The sequence below is a fragment of the Trachemys scripta genome, chromosome 1 (genome assembly GCF_013100865.1).
Source record: "Trachemys scripta elegans isolate TJP31775 chromosome 1, CAS_Tse_1.0, whole genome shotgun sequence".
In the NCBI taxonomy this organism is placed as follows: Eukaryota; Metazoa; Chordata; order Testudines; family Emydidae; genus Trachemys; species Trachemys scripta.
The window spans coordinates 98,025,842-98,041,216 of NC_048298.1; the positions used below are offsets into that span (position 1 = coordinate 98,025,842).

At 40.1% G+C, this 15,375-nt stretch overlaps 1 protein-coding gene across 1 annotated transcript in view; it reads left to right on the forward strand.

The window, feature by feature from the left end:
• Positions 1-100: 100 nt before the first annotated feature.
• Positions 101-15,375, forward strand: part of LOC117869766 — a 252,078-nt gene continuing 236,803 nt past the window's right edge. The window contains exons 1-2 of the mRNA XM_034757224.1: positions 101-208; positions 4,014-4,155. Of these exons, the coding sequence (XP_034613115.1) occupies positions 4,045-4,155 (111 nt within the window). The 5' untranslated portion in view covers positions 101-208; positions 4,014-4,044. The remainder of the gene's footprint in view (positions 209-4,013; positions 4,156-15,375) is intronic.

Here is a 15,375-nt window from a genome sequence, read left to right on the forward strand (position 1 = left end):
TGTTTGCACTTCTCTTGCTGCTTGCATGAGCATGGACTGAGATTAATATTTGGGTTTTGTCTTTGGGATGAATCCCAGATATCCTTCAGAGCTGCCCAAGTACCACCCATCTTTCAGGGGTCCAAGAGAAAGTCCCAAGTGCAACAGGCTAACAGTGCTGGATGGCGTCCCTTTCAACCTGAGACTGACCAGACAATGAGTCTTTTAAGTAAGTTGAAAAACCTTTATATTAACTTTTTTTGCATAGCTTATTGCTTTTTATTTATTGCCTTACAATGTAATGATTTTAAGTATATTATGGGTGAGAAACACAAGACAACTTAGGTGTCTAGGTGTCCAGAGTTAGGCAGTATTATGCGCAGCAGTACTGTGATCCATGCATCACCTGCATGGCCGCTGCCTAACCCTGTAGGCACCTAAACTCATTTGGCATGTAATTTTCCACTGTAAAAGTTCCCTAAGCGACAAAGTTTCAGACCCTGGGGCATGCACACTGCTACCTCCCTCTAGGCATCCAGATGCCTATCTCCCATCTAAGCCCCAGAATGATTTGTGAACCAGGGAAGATAGGTGTTCAGCTGCCTAAATTGTATGTGGGGCCTGATCCTGTAGGTGGCCTCTGAGCACACCTACTGGAGTGGGTTCTATTCAAAATCCAACCAGAGGAAGAAGTGGGGCTGCCCACCTTGTAACTTTTAGCCCAGTGGTTCGAGCTCTCACCTGTGATGTGGGAAATCCAGGTTCAATTCCCTTATCCCTGCCAGAGGGGGGAGAATGGATTTGAAAGGGGTCTCCCACCTTGCAGAGTGCTCTAACCACTAGGCTATGGGATATTCTGATGCAGGGCTCCCATCTCTCCTGCTGAAGCTGTTTTACTTTGGATAAATAATGGAAAGAGTGACTGGAGCAAAGGATCTGGACTAAGGATCTTCCACCTCCCCTCTAGGTGCCCTAACTACTGGACTACAGAATCATTCTTTATTGGGTAGTCTCGTTGAAGGTTTTACAAGTTTGGGATCATAGGCTCTGAAGCGGCAACCACTTCCTCACATGTTTAACTTCACACACAGATAGATCTCTCACATATGTAAAGTTAAGCATGTGAAGAAGCGGTTGCAAGATTGGGTCTTTAATCTGTATTTATTTTTCATCATGAAGTGAGAAGGTTCGTTTGGCATATATGAGCTACCTTTAAAAAAAATTCTTCTCTTCCAGTAATACCAAAATGAAACTTTGCCTTCTTAAGTATAAAGCAAGCATTAAATCAAACCCAGTAAACACTGCTGATTATCATGAACTGTATTTTATTTTTTCAAGGAGCTTTGTAATATTTCCAAGTCACGCACAAGCTCCTTCCCAAATCTCTTCCCACAAATAGCGACTTTCGCTGCTGGCCAGGAGCATCATCTAATGTTTATTCTTTCTGAGGTGAAAGGCTTGAGAAAACATAAGGACCTGTTCTTGTAGCCCTTATGCACTAAGATTCAGTTGAAATTTGCAAGAGTGAGGATTATTAGATTGGACCGTAAGGGGTTATTCAGTAGGGGTGGGTTTTTGATTCAACTGGATTACTCACCAATGGCTAGTAGAATATTCCAAGTCTGCATCAATATCTAGGCCTTCCCTCTCCAACCTATACCCTGATTCTGGAAGTTACCACGTTGACTTCAGTGGGGCTCCACATTGGTGCAACAATCTGCTTGTGCAGAATACTTTGAAGGACTGGGGCGCAAATTTCCTAATTATTTTCTCCCTTCCATAGGACAGGGAGCCTAGAAAGAAATCAAGATTAAATATACTATCTTAGCAAACATATACTGTAACTTTTAATGAATTCTGGTCTATCACACATTGAAAGAGGCAACCTGGAGCCTATGCATAGATTTCAAATGATTGCTTCCATGTTACTAATAACATAGATGCTTCCTGTAATTTGACAGCTGTGTACTCAAATATTTCATACCTACAATGTTGTATTATAGTTTGTGGAATTGTTTTCCCACTCATTCACGTTTCCACTCAGTAACTTAGCAATGACTAATCAAGATATGCACACACCATATTGTTTTACGTGTTTAACTAGAACACTGACAGATTAATAGGAAGGGTAAATAGCAGTGCACTCTGTGGTGGCTCAGTGTGGGCTCCAAGGATCGACTGCTGCCAGACTTTGTTGTATTTGCACAGAGGAAGCTGCTGCAAAAGCCTGCTGGGGCAAGGTGACCTGGGTCAGGGGTATTTGTTTCTCATGTCTATAGAAAACAATTGTCCTCTCAATGGAAGACAGCTTTTTGAAGCTACGTGGCTCTACTGGTAAGGAAGCATTTGTACTCCCAGGGTGCTTACTAAAAATACATCTATACCATAGTAGAAGGCAGTGAGGGCTTGTCTGTCTTGCCTTGCAGTTTAGACTACTGGGGTGTAAACAGTGTGCACAAAGGTGCTGCGTGTTATGTCCTGGTGTGGATGTTGCAAGTGCAAACTAAAAGGTTCCTAATTTTTGTTAATGTAGTCTGCTTCAAACAGGATTCCATTAATGCAAACTAGGAACCCTTTTGTTCATTTATGCAGTGTCCACACGGGGGAGTTACAGCGCAACACTCTGGTGCACATTGTTATTTACTCCCCCATAGTCCAAACTGCAGGGCAGTGTAGACATAGCTAAAGTGCCCTCTACCTACTGTTCTTCACCAATGAGAGTGTAGGTTCTTACATAATGACTTTTCTGATTCAGTTATTGCTTTTACTTGCCTAATTTTAGAAGAAAAGGAGAACTGCGGAGAGTCTTAATTATTTTTTTCTTTATTATAAGAAAATTATTATAAATTTCAACTTAAAAAATGCAGAGGCCAAATTCATCCCTGGTATAACTGTTTTTATTAATTATAGCAGCATCTAGACGCCACATCTGTGTTCAGGTCCCAAGAGTGTTAGATGCTGTAAAAATGCATAGTAAGACACAGTTCCTGCTCTAAGGAGCTTACAAGCTAGGCAAGACAAACACCAGAAGTATATTTATACCTGATTACTGTATTTTCCACTCCATGCATCTGATGAAGTGGGTTATATCCCCTGAAAGCTTATGCTCAAATAAATGTGTTAGTCTCTAAGGTGCCACAAGGATTCCTCATTGTTTTTACTGATACAGACTAACACGGCTACCGCTCTGAAAACTGTCACCAGGAGTATTTTTATTCCCAGTTCTTAGATGGGAAAATGAGTCTAAAAGAGATTAAGTGATTTCTAAAGGTTACACAGTCATTCTGTGGCAGAGGTGAGTTTTTAACCCAGAGCTCCTGTATCCTGGTTCGATTTCTTGACCACCAGACAGTCTTTCCTCCATTGACTTCATAGATAAATAGGGCCTCCATGAACCCCAGGGAGAAAGAAAGCCCCCTACTGTGTCTAAGCACAACAAAATGTTGACCAAATTTCTGCTGTGGAGGAAGGTCTAAACTTTCCACTGGATTATTAGAAAGGATTTTATTCTAGCAAAACCTTAGATATATGAGAATGTTGTCCAATTACCATGAGTGCCAACCCCACATGTCAGAAATGTACTCTCAAAGGTTGCATTTATAGAATGTGTATTGTCTCACTCCAGTATGATTTCTACTCTATACAGAAAAAGGGAGGCATGTTTCTCTATAATACACTTGTTAGGAATTCATGAGACTCACTATCATTTTTCTGAGTGTACAGACAGCTAGTCTATTCAAAGCCTGTGTGTAACTCCCAGCATTGCTAATATCTATATGTGTGAACATCAGTGGGAAAAACAATCCTCTGTGCTAAAGCAATTATCTCCTAATTAAGCACCAAAGTGTGGAGTATTAACTTCCAAATAAGGGAGAAGGCAATTATTTCTCTGTAGGGGCCCAATTCACTATTGCTCAAAATGGGCATAAATTACCCTTATTCTAATTTGGTAAGGTGTTCCATTAACTTTGCATCAATGCAACTGAAAAGCATCAGTGGATTTGGCCCTAAATATATATTTTTTTCTTCAACAGAATCACTGAAGGAGCTAGTAACCAGTAACTGATGTCAATGGTCCTCTCCTTTTCAGTGTGTGCAGGATCACTTGGAGGCATCTGTGCAATGGAAGACACATTTGATGTTTCTTGGGATGTTATATTCCAGTTCAATTTAAATGTAAGCCTAACTCTAAGGGAAAATATATCCAGTCTGTTCCTAAGAGATATGGTCATGGGGAATTAAACAAGGCAGTGGCCTAAATTTATGTTGTTTGTATTTCAAGGAATCTGGGCTCAACCATGTAATAGGCATACTAGGCCTGTACTAACACCATAAGCATAACAGACAGCATTTCAAAGGATCATTGCCTTTAGGAATTGGTACATAACACTATAGTAATGTGAAGGAAATATTGTGAAAATGTCATAATATAACTGATCAGTTCTTAACTCATTCTGACGAAAAAAATGTGGAAAAGCTGTACAGGCACAGTGTTTTTTGTTTTCCTTTTATAGTTCATAGAGCAGCATAAGTTACAGCTTTTTCCTCAAAAATCATTGGCTTCTTACTGCTCTCACCTCATGAAGTGGCCTCAGCCAATCAAGGAACTGAGTATGATATACTTGGGACCAATCCCAACCAACCCAACTGAAAATTCACATATGGAAAGCAAAATATGCAATGACATGTCCACAGATATACAGACTGTGTGTGTGTGTGATGGTAGGTGGGAAAGGGAAATATCATGCTTGCCTCCAAAGACTTGTCTTACATAAAAAAAAAAAAGCCATGCAAAAATTCTCTGAAGACCTACAAACTCAAATTGAAGCAAGTTTTTTGGTGTTTAATTTCACTGCAGATATGTAACACTGTAATTATGAGCCACATCCTTGGCTTGTGTAAATCTGCAGAGCTCATTTGCTTTCTGTGGGCTGAAGATTTGACCCAAACGTATTTGAAAATAGAAGCTGAAAATCAGCAGCACATTCAGGGGAGCAGGCGGAGCGTAGGTGAGCTAGGATGGGGGGGCACAGGAAGTAACTGGGTGGGTTAGAGGAACCGCTCCCTGCTCCAGCTCACCTCCGCTCCACCACCGCCGCTGTTTTGCGCCCAGCAAGCCTGGGAGGGAGGGGGGAGAAGCGTAGCAGTGGCGGCGCGCTCAGGGGAGCAGGCGGAGGTGAGCTGGGGCAGCAGGGGCACTTTTTCTCCATGCCACGGAGTCAGTGCCTATGATGGCCGGCACCAGAATGTCGCCCCTAGAAATGTGCCACCCCAAGCACCTGCTTGTTTTGCTGGTGCCTAGAGCTGGCCCTGCAAGGGAGGAAGCCCTTCTTGCTCAGATTGTGAAACCAGCTCTCTGGGGTAGAGCAGGGGAGACTCCTACTGCACTTTGTCCTGCAAACAAGTGGGCAGAGAGGAATGGGGAGGAACGCTAGCTCTACCTCCTTACCATTCTCTGGCCAGAGTAGTTGGCTGGGAGTTCTGTGGAGATGTAAACTACTCCATGGAATGGGTGAAATAATTCACTTCCTCTCCCCCCAGCAGTGGGAAAGCAAGAGAGATATGGTGAGTGAGTCACAATTCATTCTCTGGTCTGCTGCACCTAGAGCGGTCCACCTATATGCCACCCCTTATTCAGGGCAGATTGTAAAGTTACAATTTAGTCCTGATTATGCAAAAAATAACACGTGCTTAGAATGTGGGTAGTCCTGATGACTTCAGTGGAGCTAGTCGTATGCTTAAAGTTAAAGGTTTGTAAATGGTTGCAGGATTAGGGCTTATATGATTTTGTCTTGACCAGCTGCTTAAAGACCCTCTCAGGTGAGTTAACTGATGCAGCAGTAGGACTGTGCACCAATAATTGGGATAGCTGTATCTGAAATACATTCCTTTATACAAGACTTTGGGCTGAGGAAACTGGGATCAGTTTTTGAGGGAGGCTTTCAGCTGGATAGAGTTTGGCAATGCTGCTGATCAACCAGCAGGATCCTATTAGCATCTGTTCATGATGAAACTGATACTCTTCACCTAAGGCAGTGGTTCCCAAACTTTAACAACCTGTGAACCCCTTTCACTAAAAAGTCAAGTCTCGCGAACCCCCTCCTAAAAATGAATATTTCCAGGGATTTTCTCCTTTACCTGAGTATAAATTATAAAAGCAGTGATCTTGGAAATATAAAATTTGTTTTTATGACATGCTTATTACACACTTTGTTATTAATTATTAGTTATCATTACAGTATTTTTATTGCATTATGAAAACGGCAACACTCTTCCAAGATCTCACTTTTGTAGCTTGTATCACTTTGAATAAGCCTGTTATAAGACAAGGCTCCTATGTTTCAGATGTGAAACAGCATGAAGGCATTTAAGAAGCCAACTCAAAGAGTTCCTCCTACACAAGCATTCAGGTCTTGAGCAGTCCAGGCAAACAACGCACGTTACAACAAAGCTTAAAATTGTTCATAATAATTTTAAAAACAATACTAGCTGCCTATATAATTTTAAAAACAGCAAAAAATGTCCACCTCCCTTTCCATTTCTTATAAGGAGTCTTGAAGTTTTAATCTCCTCAGTGTGATAGATATGCTTGCTTTGATCTGCTTAGCTCTTGGAAGTCCAGGGGCTTCAGGCTGCTGGCCCCATGCTGCCCAGGGTCTCTTTGGACAGCTCTGTCCGCCATTAGAGAATTTTTTCCCAAGAACCCCCTGTAACATTTCGCGAACCCCCAGGGGTTCACGAACCCCAGTTTGGGAACCACTGACATAAGGTATAGTTAATGTGACCCACTGTGCTGCCCCTCTCAGCCTCAGCAAGTGGGAGCTTTGCTACAGCTAAGCTGTGTGACAGCTCCCTGCTACACCAGCTTGTATGTCTTGCCAGCAAACTCTCAGGGCTCTCCCAGCTCAAACCTTGATTGGAAGTAACAATCAGTGAACCCCAACCCATGAGCTCCTCAGTGATGTCTCTCTGCAGTGCACTCTCCCTGTCACTATACAGTCACAGAAGATATTAAGTCTGCTGTTCCTTTAAAGAGACAGAAACAACAGCTTGTTATCTTGACTGCAGTTATCACCTCAATTCAATCAAAGCACTGGATTGGTTTAGATAAGTAAATCAAGTTTATTTAATTAAAAGGAGAGGTTTTAAGTGAATTCTAGTATAAGGGATAAAGATAGAAAGGATTAGAAACAAACAGAAGTAAAAATACACTTTCTAATGACAAAAACCTAACTTAACAAGCTATGGGCTTTTTTTCCCAGGTAGTTTCCTTACCCATCTTTCTTTTCCAGCCATGGCTGGCTAGCTTTTAGTCAGTCTCTGCACACAGTCCAAGGGGCTAGTTTTCCTTGCCTTCTCAGGTGAAGAATAATTTAGGGGTTTGTTCCACCTCTCATTATAGTCCTTTGAAACATATTCTTCTGAAAAGCATCCCCAGATAAAGTTCCTTTTCCCTGCTGGGTGTGGACACCATGCTGTCTGGTGTAGACTCCATGCTGTTCCCTGCTGGAGATTTTTTACAATGCAAATGATCTCTTCCAGCAATCTCCCATACAAATGAATAGCTGGTTGAATTTGGCCACACCTGGTTTGTGATGTTGGCCTCTGGTCTTTGTCTGGAGAAAAACCTGTTTAAATCAACTTCCCCTGACATAACTGGTTTAAACACATTTTAGTTATAATTTCATCTGCCTAATCCCTTGTGAGCTGACCCTACATACATCAGGCACAAATATTAATGAGTTATTTTCCAGTGACATGTTACATGACACCTTTTAGATACAGATTATAACAGTAGTGCGTTGGGGTACACTGAGCTGGTCAGGCCAACTGAAACTCACTGCTAGACACAAGGGATCCCCTTGCCTTTTGGCTTAGGGGATATCTCTAGAGTCATACCCACCAACATCATAAATTGATGACTGAGGAAGAAAAATATATGTCTAATGGAAATAAAGCTCTATCACTGCCTATTTGGCTTTTTTACGGGAAAATATAAAGTTAACCTTACCATAACTGACTTCACAAAATAGTTACATCCATACTTCTGAAGGATATGTTCTCATATACATTTTGACACGTGTATGGCATATGATATATATAAAAATATAACAAAGTTTGGTAATTTCAAAGGTGTCTAAGGAAGTTAGGTTCCTAACTCCCATAGAATTTGGGTGTTTAACTTCCTTAGTCTCCTTTGAAATTATCAAACTTTATTCTGTGAACATTCCTGCCAAAATATATTCTTTTAATCACCAAGCATTAGCCAACTTTCTTTAAAAACAAACACACTTTAATTCAGTAATTTTATCAACATCAATACAGTCATCGCAGGGCAGTGCACAGCACAACCACACTGCCAACTTTCAAATCCTACATTTAATAATGTAGATCCGGGTCTTGCACCTGGCTCATGTGAGTGGCTCTTGCACCTTTATACAGGCCCATTTACTTTAATGGGACTCTGCAGATACACTTGTCTACCAACACCAAGCTAGTCACAGTGCTGGGGCTACCATGATAATTAATCTTAATATTAGTAATGCAATATTGTCATATACTATATGCCAAGCAAAAAAGAGAATGCAAAGTTGATGACATACTCAACATTTATTACCTTATCATAAACACAGACTCTTCCATATTTACATTATGACTTACTCAATTCAATATACACTACAAAAATCACACACAAATATTATTAAAGGGTGGGATTTTCAAAAGTGAAAGCTACCTTCACATCTAGTACAATACCTATCTCCAAGGTCTAGCTCGTGTTAATGTACTTCTTTGAGGCCCTCATTCTGCAAATGGACATGTGCTTAACTTTAAGTATGTGAGTAGTTCTACTGAAGCCAAAAGCATGATTCATTTGTTTGAAGTTAAGCATGTGTGTGTTTCCAGGACTGGAGCCTAACACATTAACTTTCAATTCTAGAATACCATCACCATGAGTGCACATATTAAAGATCTGAAAATCACACTGTAGTGTATGACCTTAATTCTGACTTGCTAATTGAGTGTGAGGGCTGAGGCAGATACTGGAAGATACCAGAGAGAAAAGTATACAGCAAAGGAGAGGGATGTGGGCAAAATCAGCTTGCAGGGGAACCAGGTGATATGGTGGGGGAGTGGAATGACATATGTCAGGAAAAGGAAGGTGCAAATATAGAACAGGGATTAGTCTGGACTCTGGAGCATGCTTACCGTTCGGATTTGAAAATAAATTGGTTTTGAGTCTCAGGTGATTATTAATATCAATATTAATTTAAAAAAGCATTGCATTCTGCCATTCTTGCTCATATGGAGGAGTACCTTACTCCCAGAGTTTGCCCACTGGTGTAAAGTGTTACTCAAAATGAGTAAAGGTTGCAGAATTTGACCCATAATTTAAAGTGTCCTTTTAACATATTTCCTACGTGTATGATAAATGGACTAATATAAAATAGACTGCAGTTAAATTACACATTTACCTAGAATTCAGAGCAGAATGTCTCAGGAGTGCAATCACAGGTAAACATTTTAGATAAATATTGTATTGCTGAGCAGAAGTCTGTTTTCATTTAAAAATATATTAGGTAGGATTTTTACCCCTCTTCTCCTGTGGTGAAAAACTTCTCTATAAATTCACATGTGAAGAGTTTAATTCAGCAGTTACAGCCCCCCTTCCCATTCATCTCCTTCACTCTGGATATAGCACAGCTGCTTTGTGATTTCATCCCCTTTCAAAAATCTGCAATGCCATTGGTTTGGAGTTTCAAATACATAATTAGGGCCTGATTGCTGTCCCCTTTTACCAATAAGACAGCCAAAGTCAACACCAGAAATGGGTAAAAGTAACTCCACTTGTACTGCAGAGCACAGGCAAACAATATAGAAGTTTTTCCTGCCACAGCAGATTCTACCAACTCATATAATAGGATTCAGACATGGGCAGGGATAATATGGTGGGTTTTCCCCTCATTTTTTCTTTAGAGAGGTTTCAGTGACTGCATTTATTGCAGCATGCCTCTAAGTGAGAAGGCAAGATAAGTGATTTCTCTGTTTTTGATTGTTTAGGTAGCTGCATGGAATGGTGAGAAACGTGTACTGTTAGTAGTATATCTGTAACCCTTCCCTCTAGTGAATGACTAAATCATTTCTATGACATACAGTTCACTACAGGGTGAAATTTGATGGAAGTAAAACCACTGTTTGGAAACAAATTATGTTTTTAAAATATCAAGATCTCTTCTGTTGTTTGTAATTTTTAAAAAGGGAGGAAAAAGGATTTTTTGGATGTAAATTAATGTTTCTTTAACTTAAAAATGTGTGGAAATATAAAAGAAGACACAATTTAGGAAGTAAGTAGTTCAGAATTTCTCTTTTAAAGGCCTAGATCTATCACCTACTATAGGCCAGATGTACGCTATAGACTTCTGCTAATATAGCTGTGTGGGTGAGGGGTGTGAAGAAGTGTAATCATTGGCTGGCCCACAGAGCTGTGTTGGCAGAAGTCCCTTGTATAAATACAGTTATACTGGCAAAGCTGTGCTTTTCCCAGTATAATTTGTTTCACGGGTGGGGAGTGGTTTTACTATACAGATACAAAACACAGCTTTGCTGAAATAAACTGTGTTCACCTTAGGAATTCCTTGCTAGTATCATACCAGCATTCCTATACCAATAAAGCACTCCTAATGTAGATATAACCTTAGTATGTGTTCACAAAGGCTCTGATCCTGTAATTAACAGCATGAGAGCAGACTGCTCTGCCCATATAAAAACCCAGTAGAGCTATGTGTGAGCACAGCAGTCTGCCCACATGCTCGCATATTCAGGGTTGGGGCCACAGACCCTGGTCATGCAAATAGTCAGAAGGGGGTCAGAAGTGCAGGGGGGTCAGGAGCCTAATAAATCATTTTTTTCCAAGTTAAATTTCTTAGCTCTTCTGAATTTTTCTTGCAATCACAATTTTTCTTGCAATCTTTTTAGCAAAGATATTTTACGGTGTGAATTAAAAATGTAGCTGCAAAATCCACAATGAAAATGTATGTGATGTAGCTGTCCTGAAAAAAAAATTCTGCTGAAAATTTTGACTTTTTGTCAAAAAAACAGAAACCTGAAAACTCAAAAATTTCAGTGAATATTTTCAGGCAAAAACTGCTGAAAGCTGAAAAGTTTTAGAAAATCAGTCTTTGGGTGTTTGTTCCTTCAACAAAAAGTTGATTTTATTTTTTTTAAAAAGCAGATACTTTCTAGCTGAAAACCTGATTTAAAAAAAAAAAAAAAAAAAAGGGAAATTTTTTGACCAGCCCTACTGTGTATATTATTAAATTGGGATTATAAACCCTGGTTGTTTTTTTTCCCCTCTTTTTGAATAGGAACAATGGGTTTGTAGGCCAAACCATCTTTTTCTTATAAGTCATTATATTTAATTAGCTGCATATTTTTCATCTTTCCTTCTAAAAATACATTTTGGAAATCTATGTGCCCCCTCATAATTAATCACAAAAATATGATAATTTAATACCTTAAATATATAACTTTCAACTGTCAGCTAATGAAAACTTAACTGAAATGCATATGCAAATAGAATGACAACAAAAATCTTTAAAAGTCTTATTGGTGTTCTAATGCTGTAACATTTGATCAAAAATTTCTTATCTGACTGTGCTAAAATAGAGCAAAAACACTTATCTTAAAGATTCAAGATCAGAGAGCCTGATAGAATCGGCCGTTTCCATAGAGCTAGGCCCTAGATTTCCCTTTAATGTAATTAAGCCTCAAGATTTATGAATACAACAGGCCAGAACTTGATCCATGTTCATTTTCAATTACTGCAGTGAAAGGGCTCCATCCAGATGTCTCTATTTACAGCATTCAAACAGACAGGACTAGGGGCCTTAGGGGGAGGGACCACAAATTGTCACACTTGTTAATTCTTCACTGGGGACACTCAGCAGAGGTCTTGGCTTTGACCCTTCTACAAAAGGCAGGGGTCTGCTGGAGCAAGTGCATCAATGATTAGGGGGCTGACCCTCTGACCTGCAAGGGTCACTCCCTCTGCTTTGTAGGTATTTGTGTAATAATGGGGGTTCATTCCTTATTTTTATTTCAGTTACAGTTCTGGGGCATAGAAAGAAAGAGGCTAGCTCTGATGTGAAAGACAAACATACATAATGAGAGGATCAAGCTTCCCTTGGCAACAGTAACTACTATGAAATGCTACAGGGGAAATACACAGTACTTAGTGACCCACATAATCAGGCCTATTTTAGTAGCATTGTTTTATTTTTCTTTTGAAGGTGTTTTTTATGTTCCCAGATCTGTAATTTAGTTCAGCTAGGGAATATTGGAACATAGTGTCTTTTCTATGTTTCCAGATAGAGTCTAGTGCCCTGTCTAGTCTTTTAATCACACAAACACTCAGTTGCTGGCATCATATTAAATACTTCAGTGTTTGTATTTTTATCTATATATATTTTAATCCTCATTCCATGAGTCTTCTTCTGACAGATGCAAGCTAAGTATTTTCTTGCTTCAAAGTGCATTAAAAAATTGATGTGTTGCTCCAAAATAAACCAGTTCTGCACAAATGACTAAATATAGCTTACTGCAGTGTGATCTACAGAAATGGTAATGAAACAGATTGTGTGTTCTTAAAAAATTATGTCCTTTTTCCCCCTCTGATGGTGTTTTTATTTTCTCAGCTCAGGAAAACATGGCTGTGTGATATTGTTTTAGCTGAACTGTAACTGCTTATCATATACCAAATATGGTTCATTAAAATGAGCTCTTTGCAGATTTCGTTAAAGATTAGATTATTTCTTGAAATGACTGAAAATGCTCCATTTAATTAGCATTTCAGAGATTTCTTTCTTTTGCTTTTAAAGCTCTATCTTTTCAGTACAGAAACAGGTTCAGTGAGTTTAAGGGGATTTGGATGAACTTTGCCAGCCTGGAATGAAGAGCAAAACCAAAGGCCCAGATCATTCTCTCCACTTTTAGGCATATAGGAGAATAAAAGCTGTGGGAAGACTTCCCAGAAGTGGCTGGTAAGCACATGGGGATGAGAGGTGAGGAGAAGAGAGATTGATGCCTTCCCTTCTAACCCTTTCCATTTGAAGAGCTTTTCCTCTGTTTCTCTATGGGAGAGGATGATCCCCCCCCCCCCAGTCTTTCTCAGGTTTGGTTCTTCAATTTGCATGCTAAACAGATCTTTTACTAAACATCGTTTTCTAGGCTGGCTAATCAAAGTGGAGGTCTGAGGCCTGGTCCCGCAGCTCTCATATAAGCAACCCTTACTTATTTACAAGCAGTTTTACTGAAATCAGGAGCAGTAAAGACTACTCACATGACTGAGGATTTGAAGGATCAGGGCCCCACCCCATACCCAGTGAAGACAACCTGATGTCTTTTGTTTGATTTTAATGGGTTTTGGATCAGACTTTGGGTCTTTAGAATGGGATTTTCAAAAGTGCCCAGTGTTGGCCTAATCCTGCTCTAATGGGAGAGCACTTCTGAAAACCCCACCTCTAGTGCGTGTAATAAATAACTGCTATTAAAATGATTATGGTATTGAGTATTCAGTGGTGGGTTCTCTGTGATATATTGTTTTGTTTGGATTAGTTTTCTGCTGTGCTCTGTTTAGGTCTTTTGGAATTAACTCCAGCTATTTTTACTCTTTCTTCTTTTATAACAGCTCTAGTTCAATTGCAGGAAGAAAGACTGTTTTGATTTTATTTTTTTAATTATTATTTGTATTCAATATTATTTATGTAAAAGAATTCCTCTGGTGAAAGGTTTTGAGTGGTTTGTTGTTAAATTAGCGACAAGGCGACCATATTTCCCAGTACACAAAGCTATAGCTTTTCATTCAAACCAAGCTTTTTGTTGCAGAGGTGGTTTTAACCGAAAATAATTATAAATTCTAGAGTTGAAATTTCTTATTCTAAATGATGATTCATAAAGACTAAAAATAGCTGGAGTTAATTCCAAAAGGCCCATACAGAGCAAAGCAGAAAACTAATTGACACCAAAAGCAATAGTGCATAATACCCACAACTGAATACTCACTCTCAAAATCATTTTGCTAGGGCCTCATGCATACCCAAGGCAGGATGTATTTCCTGCCCAAAGAGTTTATAATGTAAATACACACAATTGAAAAAGGATGGGGGTGAGGGGGAAGGAGGTTTATTATCCCTATTTTACAGATTGGGAGTTGAGGCACAGTGAGATTAAATAATTTGTATAAAGTCACACGTGGCAGAGGCAGGAATTGGACCCATCTCTTGGGAGTCTTCAGCTATTGCCTTAACCACAAGACTCCTCAGCAGGCACCCTAATCAATGTTTGCATTACAGAGTTGAATATAATTTGCAGTGCCCCAACACTCCCATCACTGCAAGATTGAACAGGAGCCTAGAATAGCGCTCCATCCCTCTGAAAAACTTTTAAAGCAAAACGTGGGGCTCATATACTCCCTGTAAGCGATAGCACCTTTTGCTTTACAGAGCCTTCCTCAATGGGGGATATCGAGACCACTGTCCCTCAAAACACTCCCCCCCTCCCCAAAACACATATTGTTTCTCCTCTTGCCCTCCATGTAGATTTTGAGCTTAGGTGGCTTCATGGTACTGTCCTTCTTCCTTGTCTCTCCCGCACCTCTACACACTCTGTAGAGACCTCTTCATTTGATTGAAGGTCTGTATGGGGGATGGAGGAGGCTGGAGTTAAGATAGGCCTGGGAGGTGTGGGTGAGGTGAGGGCCTGGTCAGGGAGAGCACAGCATTCTTTCTCCAGGCCTGTGGAAGATACAGCTTGGGACTGTATTGGCATAGTTGATAGAGTACGATCTCTTTCATGAATGTCTCTACACACCTCTTTCCTTGGGAGCCACTGCATCCAGTGGAGAGAGTGTGTGTGAGAGAGAGAGCAACAGCAGTGTCTAGAACCACAGCAGAGGGTGCAGGGTGTCTGTGTGGATGACCTTTGCCTTCTGTGGGTCCCAAATGATCTTTCAGGCCTGGAGGAGGCTTTGGAGGACTGGGGGGCAGGGTATGGATATCCACAATTTGTGTTAATCTCAGTGAGGAATTCCTCATGGAGATTTTCAAGTAAAAAGTTCCTTCCCATGGCTTTTCACACAGGAGGGGATAATCTGTCCAAATTGTTTTTATAATGTTGATGCTGAGGATTGCTATGCTCTTAACGATGCTGACTAAGGTGTTGATCAGCGACCTTGAGCAGAAGGATCCTTTGTTTAAGTAGGACTAAATCATCTCGTGGATCTGCTTGTTTGTTTGTTAGGGTTAGGGAATTAAGCTGGTATGCTCAGCAATATTCTTTCTTTCAATAAAATTGTCAGTAATGTCCAAGGCACCAGTCCTACAAAGGCTTATGCATGTGCTT